The 13,462-nt window shown below is 48.4% G+C and overlaps 2 protein-coding genes across 2 annotated transcripts in view; one reads left to right on the forward strand and one right to left on the reverse strand.

Annotated features, from left to right (window-relative positions):
- The window catches only part of gcgra (glucagon receptor a), a 36,144-nt gene that overhangs the window by 3,678 nt on the left and 19,004 nt on the right, over nt 1–13,462 (reverse strand). Inside the window, exons 2-9 of the mRNA XM_061845745.1 lie at nt 6,820–7,002; nt 5,304–5,400; nt 3,947–4,054; nt 3,764–3,858; nt 2,857–2,951; nt 2,586–2,775; nt 2,037–2,196; nt 1,904–1,964 (exon numbers count right to left, since the gene is read on the reverse strand). Coding sequence (XP_061701729.1) covers nt 1,904–1,964; nt 2,037–2,196; nt 2,586–2,775; nt 2,857–2,951; nt 3,764–3,858; nt 3,947–4,054; nt 5,304–5,400; nt 6,820–6,873 — 860 coding nt within the window. The 5' untranslated portion in view covers nt 6,874–7,002. The remainder of the gene's footprint in view (nt 1–1,903; nt 1,965–2,036; nt 2,197–2,585; nt 2,776–2,856; nt 2,952–3,763; nt 3,859–3,946; nt 4,055–5,303; nt 5,401–6,819; nt 7,003–13,462) is intronic.
- The window catches only part of iqck (IQ motif containing K), a 38,737-nt gene continuing 35,448 nt past the window's right edge, over nt 10,174–13,462 (forward strand). Inside the window, exon 1 of the mRNA XM_061845748.1 lies at nt 10,174–10,332. The gene's annotated coding sequence lies outside the window, so the exon portion shown is untranslated. The remainder of the gene's footprint in view (nt 10,333–13,462) is intronic.

The following is a 13,462-nucleotide window of genomic DNA, read 5'->3' on the forward strand; positions in this document are numbered from 1 at the left end:
TAAAGGTGACACGAAGCAGAAATCTGCTTGAAGTCCTCAGCAAAGACAACGTCGTGTTGAATTGTTGAGCTTCGGCATTTGAATTTTTTGTGGATTTTGTGGGCGGGGCTAAATCGCTTCTGACGCTGGTTTCCCCTCACTCGCTACAAAAACTCAAAGCCACGTCATTTGTTTTGGTGCATCTGCTCAGTTGTGAGTTTGCCCAAGTTAGCGTCCATGACGAGAGCCGTCCCCCACTTCGCCGTGAAGGGTTAGCGAAACAACGATTGCTCCACTTCAAAAAGGCGATTTGGGCTTGATGCCTCCGGCGGCAGAACAGCTCGGTGACGCTTTTTAAGCTCCTCGAGAAGGAGCAAATCAAAAAGCCATGGATTGACTTTTTTTTTTTAAAAAATTCACGCAGATGCCGAAACAATTTATCAACATCGGCCGAGCAGTTTTGTCAACTTTCACTCGAGACAAGACAGCTCGGCGGGGTCACCCGATCGTAGTGAACGGGCCAGAAGTACCCGGACTTCCTCCTGCCGTGCCGCTGAGGTCAGGCTCCGTGTTCGACTGCGACAATGAGGGAAGGTGGACTTATTTTTGTGATACTGGTCCACAAGGAGCAGGGAAATTTCGAAGGTGAGCCTCCTCTGGCGGTTTTTTACATGGCCGCCGTATGTTCCATTGCTAAACTCTTCGGATGCGTGCCGGCGTCAGGAGCCGCCGGAAGTCGGATGAGAACCCGGTTGTCGGGCGGGCAATTTTGCTTTCGGCGCATCCCTCCGACACGCTCTGAGCGTCCGAGAACGTCGCAGGTGGCCCTTATTATGCAACTTTTTCCAGGCTGACCCTGATATGCTTTGTGATTTTTTTATGTTATTTTTTTTTTTTTTTTTTTTTTAATTCATTCATATCTGGCAAGAGTTGTTAACATTCCTCGCCTGAGCGGCGTGTCGAATTGACGCGAATATTTTTGGGCACATTAAGGAGGTGCGAGCCGGCTGTGGCGCTTTGACATAATTGCCATATTTGGCTCGTGGTGACAGGAGGCGTTTTGTGTGGCGGAGTGAGCGCACTAATGAGCTGTTTGATTTAGCGTCAACGTTGACTTTGTTTGGTAGCGAAACAAACCGCCGACATTTGAGCTGGCGCAGGCGACGCCGCTATTTAGTGCCGACACTCGGCATTCAAATGCCCTCGTATCCTCTGCTATAAACTTTACGAGGTGTCATACGCTGTATATCTTGTACTTCATTCACTTCATCTGTCTGCGCGGCCCGCGACCGCCTGGCTCATCTATTTCGGGAGCAACGCGTCACTTACTTGAGCCTGCAGCAGAGTTCGGCTGGATTCAAACGGATTCGTTTAGCCTCGTTCGCGTTCGCTTAGCATTCTTCCTTTAGCTTAGTCGAGCTTCTGATAGCTTTGATTGATCTCTGCTTTGATTGTTGCAGTTTGATTCACTGTATCTTTTAGCAAATTCTCATGGAACTAAGGTGGACTTAGTTTTGCTTGGTTCCTCGGACCGTTAATCGATGTTCCTATTGAAGAGTTGATCCTAAAGTCGCTTAGTACGAGTTGTTCAACAATGCATGATCGTTTTATGTTATCTGAGTTTCGGTTCGCCGAGCTCAGCGGTTCCCAAAGTGGGGTCCACGGACCCCCGGGGTGACGAAAAAACTAAAATGGTCTGGGAGCTCATCGCGATGTGAGAATCGCCCTTCCCGTTGTGTTGAACCACGTTTTGATTTATCGTGCAAAAATAAAACGCAAGAGCACGTGAGCCACTAAAATGGAGTTTTTGTCTGTACCAGAATGGCATTGGTGTGTCCGGGTCGGGGGTCCGGGCCCAGGTTGACTTTGGCAACCACTGGCCTAGCCGAACGAAAGACAAAGTGAGAGCAACGTGGAAACTTACTCGTGATTCTCGTAGAGATATTTAGCGATGACCCAGGGGACGAGGAACAACAACGGTGTACCTGAGGAGAAATGTTCCGGATATTACCGTGAGGCCGACCCACTGGCGGCCGCACGGGACTTTCCCGGCTCACCCCATCCGATGCACAGGTAGATCTGGAAGTAGTTCCTCTCGGTAAAGACGGTGATGACCAGCAGGTTGTGGAGGTAGATGCCTTCTACCAGGAGCCAGTAGCTGTTGGCCAAGATGCTGTACTGCATCATCACCGCCGCCACGCGACAGCTGACGGTTATCTGCCGGACCAGAGTCGTCGTATTCGTGTTCAAATGGAAGGAGTCGTCGAGAGGACCAGACGCCGACAACCGAACGTGATCGGAGAACGTCCTTGTTTCATGCGGGTGAATTTCTTTGTTGATGTGGAAAAATGGTCAGGTTTTTTTCCGGACCAATGTCCTCATCGATGACGTGGGGGGGAATTCCCAGGTCGAGTGACATGAATTTCCTCGGCGACGTAGAGCCCAGATTTGCAAAGATACGCTTGTCTTGTCACTATTGCTGATTTTAGTTGATATGCGAGAATTTGAGAGAATTTCCTTTGCTTGCCCACCGCACAACGCGACAAACGTTCCCATTTTCAAACGAGCGACGGATGCACAAAGAGCCCTCCCGATTCTGGCCTGACCTCATTGTTGACGAGCAGGTCCACGGGTGACACGGGGGCCCGGGAGAACCCCTGCTCCTGGTCCCGGCTCAGGTCCTGCGACGCGATGTTGGCCTCCATCAGCGCGTCTTTGATCAGGATGGAGAGCGCTCGAAGGATGAAGGACGCGAAGAGGTTCATGTGGATGTTGTTCCTCATGCAGTGCAGCTTCCTGTCGGACGACAGCTCAGGTCCGTGTACTTTTCCCACCTTTGAGACTACGAAGAGTACTTTTGGCTGGTTCCTCACTTACCTGAAGAATATGAGAATACTCAGCGCCAACACCAGAGCCACCAGTGACAGGGAGTATCCGACTGTGTACATGATCCGAATGTGGCCGTAGTACTGCTGCAAGTGCAGATAACATAACTCCATTTTTACAACCTATTTGTACAAGATTTGAGACTTAACTGGGACACTTTCCTGGCCTGCAAGTCCGGAAGGTTAGTTTAGATTTTTCGGGCTTTGTTCAGAGCTTTCCTGTATTTGAGTTTGTGTTCATTTTTGACGGATTCATCGGACTCTGCAGCTGATTGCATCGCTTCATCCGGAGTCTGCGTCATCTGACGTTTTGAAAGATTCACTGAATACAAGTTAGTGCGTGTTTTTTTTTTTTTTTTTTTTTTTCTTACAACGCTTCTCACAGAGTGCTTTTCATGATGAAAGTGGAATAGAAAGATTAAAAATCCAGTCACAAACAATATAGATCTAAGACAAGTGCAAAAAAAAACCCAATCAACTCCTGCAGGAATGCCCGCTTAGCAAACGCGTTTCAGACTGGAAGCGCATTCCACAATTTGAGGTCAGCAGGCGGGCCACAAGGCTTATCGCCTTCAGTTTTTCAATCTTCTGCGAAGGACAGCCCGTAAAAGCCGGTCATCAGAGACCTACAGAGACCTGACGGGACAATCAAATGAGACTGGATCCAGCCAGTACCTGGAAGCCTGACCGGCGAGGGTTCTGGAAATGACTGTTAAATTGTTGCTGTCGAGTTGAAACTACGGGATCGAAACCAAAGGCTGCCGGCGCCCTTTTGGGACTTACAGAGCCACGAGGCCAATGAAGCTAATCCTCGGGTTAGTTTGGACATCTTTGGAAGGACTGCATAGTTTTAGCTGCACCGTTCTTCAGTTTTTGGTGCTTCCGCGGGGGGACCTTACCTGACTTGGGTTGTTGGAGTCGCACTCGCTGGTGTTCTTCGTAGTGAGCCACTGGCCGTTAGCGTCGCACTCCTGGTACACCAGGCCATGCTGAACTACACTCCCGCAATGCACACACTCAATCACTTCAAAAAGTATCCTGGCTCGCATGAACACCAGCGGTCGCATTGGACCATGTCCTACCTTTGTGGAACCACGGCAGGTACCAGGGACACGTCACGCCGACCGTGGTGTTGGGTAGTCCGTCGGGCCAACAGGCGTACTTGTCAAAGGTTCTGTTGCACACAAGCACTGCGGGTAATGACAACAAAGACGTAATATAGCTGAGAGCCTGTTGGCGCTTTCATCTCGACGTTGCCCCCAACTGGAGATCTCCAGTCCCGAGAGCTTTCATCTTCCCCGAAATGGGTGTCACTTTCAGAGTACCTGTAAAAGTGGTCATTTTTACCGCGCACCCAGCAATTCTCTGCCGTCTCAGCTTACGTTTACGCTGGATTCCCGGCGGCCGTGGCAGCGCCGTTTGGCCGAACCAGCGCGGGATTCAAGCGCGACATGTGGGAGGGACGGGACTCGCTGTGTCCCAAAAGGCTCACAGGTGGGCCGGGTTTCGGCCCACGGTTGACCGTGAACGCCCGGCCCGTCCCCTTCATTTGGCAAGTTCTGCCGACGTATTTTTCGGATGAGATGCAGACGGCGGGCGGCTTCGGAGCACATTTGTCGTCCCGGCAGAGGCCCCGGAGTCGGCGTCAGATTTTAGGGTGTACTTCCTGCCGCCCGATTCTGACACGTGATGGGTGACGGAAACGGTCCAACTGCAAACACGTGTACTATGGACTGATTGTGTAGGCCCAGGGCAGATTACATTGCCGTGGCAACGCAGAGAGGCTGAAATATGGTCGGATGAAAAAAAAAGAAAATACAAAAGGACCGCCAGCAAGACGAACGCTGCACAATACAAGGCCCGGGGACTAAAGCCGGTACGCTGCATCATTTGATGTGGCCTACAAACGAAAATCATACGCGTTGACTTCATGTTTCTTGCTAAAAGTACCAAAATTGCAAATTGTCTTCACTTTTAAAAACCTCGAGATATTCCAAGCCTTTTTTTTGTGTCTGTTATCAATCTCCTTTCAAAATTGACGGAATAATTGTTGAACAGATAAATGTTTACTGGCTCCCTCAATTTCTGGCACATATATACGGAAGCGTATTACTGCCAAACCCCCCCAAAAACAAGGTCATAATTATGTGAAACGTTTCACGTTATAATTATGTGAAACGTGTCTTTTTTTTTTTTTTTTTTTTTTTTTTTTTGGTGTGGCAGTAATACGCTTCAGTACATATGTAATAATGTGAGGCCATCAGACATTTATAGGGGTTCACAGTAGTAATGACCCTCAGACGGAAACCATAACTACGAAATGGGTTTCACACTCCTGGAACAAACTGCTGGTAATAAATATATATTCTATCTTTTTGTTATCGCTTTGGACGGTGTTCATGTGCAATGTTTCGTAGCCGGGAGGTCGTCTGAGCTCACCAGCGCTCGGCGGGTCTCTGCTGTTGTTGCGCTCGCACTCGTCCATGTACAACTTCCAGCTCTCTTGCAGCTTATCCATGGTGACGGCGGGCGACGTCTGCAGTGGGGGGGGGGGGGGGGGGTGTCAAGCGATGAGCACATTTGCCGCGTTTGTCTATTTCATGCTTTCATTGCCGCCCCGTAAGTCACCAGATGGGACCGAAACACGACGGGAATGTGAGGCGAACACGAGGAATGACATAAAGCGCATCTCAAAGCGCGTACATATAGCGTACGCGTTGTACTGTGACATAATCCACGAGGGTGAGCTGCACTGTAATGTGTTGAGGGAGGCGGGCAGGTTGACGTTAGGCTCGCTCGCGCCTTTTAACAAAACCTGACAGCTTGCTTAGACGAACGAGCGCGTGGCCACGTTAACGTCTGGATTGTCTCAAGAGTGCAGCGCAGGTTAAGAAAAAGAACATAAAAATGAAAAAAAAAAAAAATACGCAAGACCCCAATACAAAACGCTAACAAAACGGCGAGCAAACGTCGGGAACGCACGACGGCCCCACAATCCGATGGAGAACGACCCCCCCCCCCCCCCCCGAGTGCACAGCTGTCCCTGTCAAGGTTCTGAAAAATGGAAAGAGATTTTTCAATCTTCTACTTTTAAATGTCAGACTTTCTTTAGTCAAAGTCAACAATTTGCCATTGAACTTTACATTTCCGCGGGGGGGACGTTCTCGGTTCACAGGCGTGCCCGGACTTGGAAAGTGGGGGGGGGGGGGGGGGGCTACCGGCCCAAGTTGCTGACTTGTTGAACGCACGGCGGTATAAAAAAAAAATACCAGGGAATAAAAACTGCAATTTGGAACTTTGGAGCTGAGACTCAAATGTCTTCGGCATACGACAAAAATAAAGGAATCGATCTTGCCGTTCCAATACTTTTGGAGGGCCTGCAGAATTGACGATGAAATGCACAAAAAAAAAAAAAAAAAATAGACCGTCGCAACTAAGCTGCGGTAATTCTTATCAGAGGATAAAGAATGGATGACTGGGTACACTTACATTGTATTCCTACATGTGTTGCTACAGCTTATTCATTAGCCCCTCTATGGCATTTCACATTACATGTTACCATCAAGCAAAGCAAAGTGATTTTTTTAATTTAACTTGTTTCACTTTATTTTCCCAGTGAACCTCGGAATGTCTTTAGTCGTTAAAATTATTCTTTAGATGCGTAACATTTCGAGGGGAGAAATTGTAAACTCAAGTAAAATCATCCGTTTGGTTCCAATTTTTAGATGAACAATGTGCAATATTGATTGTATTCATCCCCGAAGGACCAATTCTAAAAACCAAATAACATAATACAGGAAGATAACCATTGACAAGCAGAACAGCAAAGACATTGAAACGTACGTGACAGCGTTAGATCGATATGATTTTTGGGATTCGTGATGAAACGCACGCTCAGGTGTACCTAATGTTGTGTCCGCGTAGAGGAAGGAGGGGGGGGGGGGGGACGACCCACCTGGATGCCGCCGGAGACCAGGAGCGTCGCCAAAAGCAGGACGAGCCGCAACATGCCGTAGCCAGTGGGGGCGGGGCCGGGGTGGGGCGGGGTGGGGGGGATTCTGCCCGACGTCGGAGGGTTTTCACCTCATTGGGGGCGGTTGGAGGGCGGTGGGGGGGTTATCCGGGCCGGCCGCTCTACCTGGGTGACAAATAACACATGAGCCAAAAAAAAAGGTGGAGGACCGCGTGGTCAAGAGGCCGTTTCCGTCCCCCGTGAACTCATCCAGGTCTCGCTCGCTCGGCCGCACGTCGGCCCGCTGGCACTCACCTCGGGGCGGGGGGCGGACCGCGGAGAGAAGCGGGAGAACGGGACGAAATCTGAAACGTTTCTGCAAAAAACACCTTGACCGTGGAAACATTTTTGGCCAAAACGTTTCAAATTTCATTCGGTTCTGGGTCTTTGCGGGCTGACGCGGCGGACAGATGTTTGAAGTCGAGACACGTCCCCCCCCCTGCCCCCCCATCCCCAGTTCAGCTGCGTTTTGTCTGAAGATTCCAAACAAAGGCACGCAAATGCAAATGTCGGACGGCAACGGGAGCGGGACCTCGGATAGCATCGAAAGCGAAGAGGAAGGCGTCCCTAATGGCCCGTACAGCACAAGGACTTACAGGAAGCATTAGCTGATTAACTCGGGGCGCCGACGGCCATCAGATCAACCCGAGTCGCCACATCGCCCGGGACTTCATGTACGGTACGACGTTTGTGCGAAAGCTGCCGTGGCGTTAAGAGCACCAGTTTTGCTCTCTTCATCATTTCACATTGAAATGACTAAAAAATTGCACAACTGCTTCGAGTGTCGGCCTCACAGTTCTGAGGTTCAGAGTTTGATCCCGGCCGGCCCTGCTTCTGTGGGGTTTTCATGTGCCTGCGTGGCTTTTCTCCCGCGTCCCAAAGACATGAACCCTTTGGAGACTCTAAATTGGGCGCAGGCGCCATCGGGAGCGCGAACGGTTGCTTGTCTGGATGTGCCCTGCGATCGGCTGGCGACCAGTTCAGGGTGTACCCCGCCTCCTGCTCCAACGACTCTTTTGAGGATGAGCAGCTCAGAGAATGGACAAAAGTACTCCACAGTATTTTACTTCATAAATAGTGTGCAATCATAACATAATTGCATGGAATGTGAAGCATTAAACAGTTGGTGCGTCATGATTATTCAGTGGGCCACATACTGCTTCTCGTGGTCTGCACGCCTCGCCCGTGATGATGGACACATTTAAGACGTGTAATTGTCTAACTCGGAGGGATAACGATCTAAATAAATGAATGTATCAACAAGTAGAGATGGGAAGGTTTGGTAGCTTACATTTGATGACAAAACACAGAAGATCGTAAGCTCCTATTGGCTGTTTTACGCAGAAGATAAAGGCTATCTGCAGTTGGCATGTGTTGCAGCATCAATGCTAATTTCGTTAGCCTGCCGATGGAATTCCGCATTGACGTTTTTGTATTTTTGACTCTGACAAAGTCGTGGATGACTTCCTCCACAATGTAGAAAGAGTTTCAACCCCAAATACGCCGTAATCTATGATCCCCAAATGATGAAATATGTCATTTCGAGCATCCGCTAACAACCGAAGCTCACGAAGATGCAGCAAGATGTCGCCCGAGCCGGCTTTACTTCTCGACTTCGAGACAAGATTTGTATGTCGGGGAGGAGCTAAGTGTAGTTTGGGTTGTTAGCGCAAGTTAGGCGAGTCTTCTCTGCGAGTGTGGCATTAGCGAATCATCTGCAAGTCATGTATTTTTAGCCGCATCGTGTTTGACCTTCAACTATTTCGCCATCATGTAGTTTGAGGTATATTAACTTTTAAAACTGGACTTCATAACGATTTCTCTGCGGGGAGGGGAATGATTGCGCCGTGTTTTATACAGGAATGTGCTTCAACATAATTGGAAGCGCAAGACATCATCATCTGAGAACTTTAGGCCAATTTGTGCTCGTGCTAATCATCGGGCGTCAATATGTTTCCATCTATCGCGGCTCTTATCGCGTCGCTCCTCCCCGCTAGCAAACACGAACGGCCTCGCTGTGTACTCCCGCCAGTTGGAGGACAATCATTAACAAGCCGCCCGCCGCGCTCGTCTGCTCGTGACGTGGAAGTTCGGGGCCCGTTGGGCCCGTTGAGGATCCATCGCTTTTTTTGTCTGCCTACCAAACATTCACATTCTTTGCCATTCTGAAACACGTCGACAAATATGAGTCGAGGGCAAATGCAAATGTTCAGACCGAGGCGGTACGGTAGCGGATGAAGACAGATAAAGACAAAAGCCGCGATGAATCACGATGCCGCGCTTCTCGGGACGCAGGAAGCAAGGCAGCCGTCGGCGGGGGCCGGAGTCCGGCTAGCAGGGTAATTACGCCGTCGTACGATGTTGTCGTGATATCATGTCGGCGCGCGGGGCTTGCATTGCTCGCTAACGAGCAAACGACGTCAACATCCATTTGGATTGATACCGTGGCGGTGACCCAAAATAGAGCGAGTTACAAACGATCACGATCGGGCTATTCCGATTGAATCATTAGATATTTTGCGCGCTTGACGTTATGAAAATATGGAAGTGCATTTTATGTGAAGGATAAAAGTTCAATATTTACCCATCTGATGCAAAATAAAAAGCTCTTTTACGTGGCGAAAAGGCAAATCTAATTGTCGTGCATTTGTTTAGTGCAAAAGTGGAACTTGGCAAACTTTCAGCCAACCGCAATCTTCACATCTCCATATTACACATTACGCTAACTTTTGTGCGCTAGCGATACGTTTGACCTTCAAATATGCAGCTGTGCCAGTTCCTTCGCAGATTAGGGGGGGGGGGGAATGTTCAGATCTCTGTATCAAATATGTCAAGTGATCAATTTCAATGATAAAATAATTCAATAATACATTATAATCAATGAATTAAAATGGATGGATATGCCTCTAAGTGTGACTGTGAGTGCAACTGTTGTCCGTCTCCATGTGCCCTGCAATTGGCTGGCGACCAGTTCAGGGTGGACCCCGCCTCCTCCCTGATGACAGCTGGAATTCATGCAACCCTCGTGAGGATGAGCGGCTCAGAAAATGGATGGATAATTCAAATGGTAAATGTAAAGCATATGTATTTTTAGTTTGATAAGACTATAATTACAATAGTTCAATACGAAATAAATACAATTTGACATGAATGTTATTTGAATTAATAATATAGTACGGCTGTTCTTTTGAGTGACAGCCGTATCTCTACCGTGATTGGACCTTTGACATGTTTGACGTCACACTTGACGGCCAATCAAAGCCCACCGGAGATTTCCGGTTTCATTCCGTGGAGCGTTAACACATTCGCCGATTCCAAGCTTTGCCGCGTTGTGGAAGGAAAACGCCAACTTTTATCCGCTGGCAAACGCTGGTGCACGTTTTCGGAATGAGCGACGAGCAGTTCGGCTGGGATGGTTGAAGACGATTGTTGATCATTCTTCAGAAGATATTGACGGTAAGACGAACACTTCTCGCTTATGGCTGCGATGGCTTTGGGGTTTTGGGCTGCTGGTTGGGTTTGTGTGTTTTTGAAGACTTTTGATGTTAATGCCGATCGAATATTTATCTTTGTAACTGTAAGTGAAGGTCACGTTTGTGGCTTTAGCGTGATGGATCGCTAAGTTTCGTGGAGGTTTCTGGCCAAGGTGCGGATTTGTGGAATGTTGATTTCAGTTGTGGGTTGTCTTGTATGTTGCCCGTGTGTTACATCATGGAAAATATGGTTTATATCGGCGTTTAGTTGAGGTTTTTCACTTTTTAAAACGAGATATAAAATTGGCTGGTTGCTTTTAATCGTCCATTTACAAGACTCAGAACTCTCAATATGGCCGACGTTGAACATCAGGGCAATTTTTTTTTTTTTTTTTTTGACGCACGCATGGGATTTAACGAGTGGCTGCCATCTTGACGTTGGGCAAAAGAGAAGTTTGGGCAGTGAGCCTTTCCAGTTTACTCGACAATTACTATTATTTAAAAGAAATAAGTGATTGATTCCTGTAGTTCAAAGTGCATCCTTGCTGACACCGACAAGATGGCTACGAGCAGTCTTTACAAAAGCAGTCAAAATTCTGACTTTTGAATTGGGACTTGCCAACAAACACACATTTTGACATGATTTCATAAGGTAGGCTCCCAATTACACGTTTAAAGACTATTGTGCCTATACCAACCGTGCAGAAGCAGTGATTCCGTGATACTGGAAACATTCGACCCGAGGTATGTGCTTCAAAATGCAAATATTTTGCCAACGTTGCCTCGCCTCAAATGAGTGGAAAAGCTGATGAACGGCGAGTACTCGTCTTAAGGCAATATCACTCCGCGCTACTTTCTGGATCTATGGATGTTTGTGTCACCGAATAATTTCATTGACCTGGTAAATCCCAAATGTACATTTTTCACCTTGGATTTGTGTGGCGATAAACACTCGGCTAGCTTGTCCTTTACAATCAATTGGCCGAAAACAAGCCATTTGGTTTGAATGATTCAAGGTGACGAACGCGTTCATGCGGGGAGAACATACGTGGCCCACACCGGCGAACGAGGGGGAAAAAAATCTGCCGAATAAGCAAAAGAACTACAACACTGTTCAAGTGCGCGTCGGGCAATTATTTTGCTGGAGGGTGCTTGGCATTCATGCGCTTGCACGCGCTGACAAATGCGCCGATACAACGCGGAAAGCGTTTGGAGGGGATCAGCTGGGATTAAAATCAAACCTCTTCACCAACATAAGAACTGTCCTGCTCCTGGAAAAAAAAAAAAAAATCAAATCAAATCAAATAAAGAGAGTTGGACTCGAGCGATAAATAAAGCTTTGTTTTCCACAGTGCTTCTGAACACATGTTCAATAAATGAATGACCATGAAAGCAAACGTACACGACAACTCTTGTCACGCATATACGCAAATGCCTTGTATTATTTATTTTTCAAAAAAATTATATATGGATATATAAAAAAAAAAAACTTTTGGTCAATGTGATCTGAGGTAGAAATGGCAGATGGTGTCGTGGTACTTTGGTGCAGGCAGCGTGGAGTCGATCCCCGCTCAGTGTCGGTGTCGATTATGTGTCCTGCGACTGACTGGCGACCAGTTGTGCCTTTCACCCAACGTTAGCGCTCCCGTGAGCCTTGTGAGGATAAGCGGCTTGGAAAACGGATGGATGGGTGATCCGGGCTGCGATTATTACGTTGATCGCGACGACACCTTCGCCATCTGGTATTGGGCTGAAGGAGCGTTCAGAGAATCACGTTGCGTCTACGTCCTTTGGCTAGCCGCTAGCTAGACAGGCTGTCCCGTGAATTCTGCCGTTGCCTCCGAGGAGGTGTTCAGCGGTTCCTCCAAATTTTGCCCAACCCTCCAACAATGAGTGCCGTAAGTGCTCAGTTGCCGGCCTCCGTAATATCTACTCCTTCACTGAGAATCCAAAAATCCGTGTTAACTGGTGGGGGTGTGATCGGTCCCTGTCGCGTCGTGGTGGGAATCCCCGAACACGTCGGTGGACACCAACGGCGAGGGATGCCGTCAAGCCGAGGAAGGAGTCCTGTCGGGTCTTTTCGCCCCGTGAGACTCCCGAGGCAGTTGACGGTACCGGTTGGGCAAGCGCAAAGCAGCTTTGGGCAATGGAGAGACACTCGAGGGCAGTTGTGAGCAAATTCTGGTCCACCATCCGGCGTCTAAGGAGGGGGACGCAGTGCATCGTCAACACTGTGGATCGTGAGGATGGGGCACTGCTGACCTCAACTCGGGACGTTGTGAGTTGGTACTTTTGCCTCCAATCCACTGACACACCTTACCATGAAGAATCAGAGTCTGGGTCCTCTGGGGTGGAGGTCACCGAGGTGGTTAAAAAGCTCCTGAGATTGATTGGTCGTTCCCGAAGACTGGATGTTGTGTGCCAGTCCCTGGTTGACGCGCCTCTGCAACATCACGTGCACATCGTGGACAGTTCCTCTGAGGGGGAGTTCCAAAAACGAAGCTCTCACTTTACCGGTTGAGCTGCGTTCGTACCCTCACCTCTGGTCACGAGCTTTGGGTTGTGACCTTGAAGAACGAGATACCGGTCACAAGCGGCCAAAATGATTTTCCTCTGAAGGGTGCCCGCCGGGGGGAGGATTATAATATTAGTGGCCGTCATGTTTGTGAATGATGAACTGGGAGGGGAAAAAAACCATTGGGATTAGACGGACTGCCATTTTTGGCAAGTGGCCGGTAATACCCACATTCATAATAAATGAAGAAGACTTTCACAACTGAGTAACCATTCGTGCGGCACCATTTGTCATCTTCCCCCTGATAACAAAGGATATATTGGATACCTGTTTGTCTTGTTATATTGCTTGTCTACACGTGTTGCCGCACTGCTTATGTACAAATATCTGTCGCTTACTTAGTTTTATTAACCCCGTCTATGGCGTTTTGCGTTGTTTGTTTAGCCTAGAGCTCGCGGATTATCGTAAGATGTGATTTGATCAAACACACGACGTACGTATCGTCTTTCACGTTTGAAATTTCAAGTGGTGACGACAAAACGCACGTGAAGCAAGCACTTGGCCCCTTTTCAAGTACGGTTCGCTAGCTACCTGTTGT

The sequence above is a fragment of the Syngnathoides biaculeatus genome, chromosome 16, assembly GCF_019802595.1.
Source record: "Syngnathoides biaculeatus isolate LvHL_M chromosome 16, ASM1980259v1, whole genome shotgun sequence".
NCBI classification, from domain to species: domain Eukaryota; kingdom Metazoa; phylum Chordata; class Actinopteri; order Syngnathiformes; family Syngnathidae; genus Syngnathoides; species Syngnathoides biaculeatus.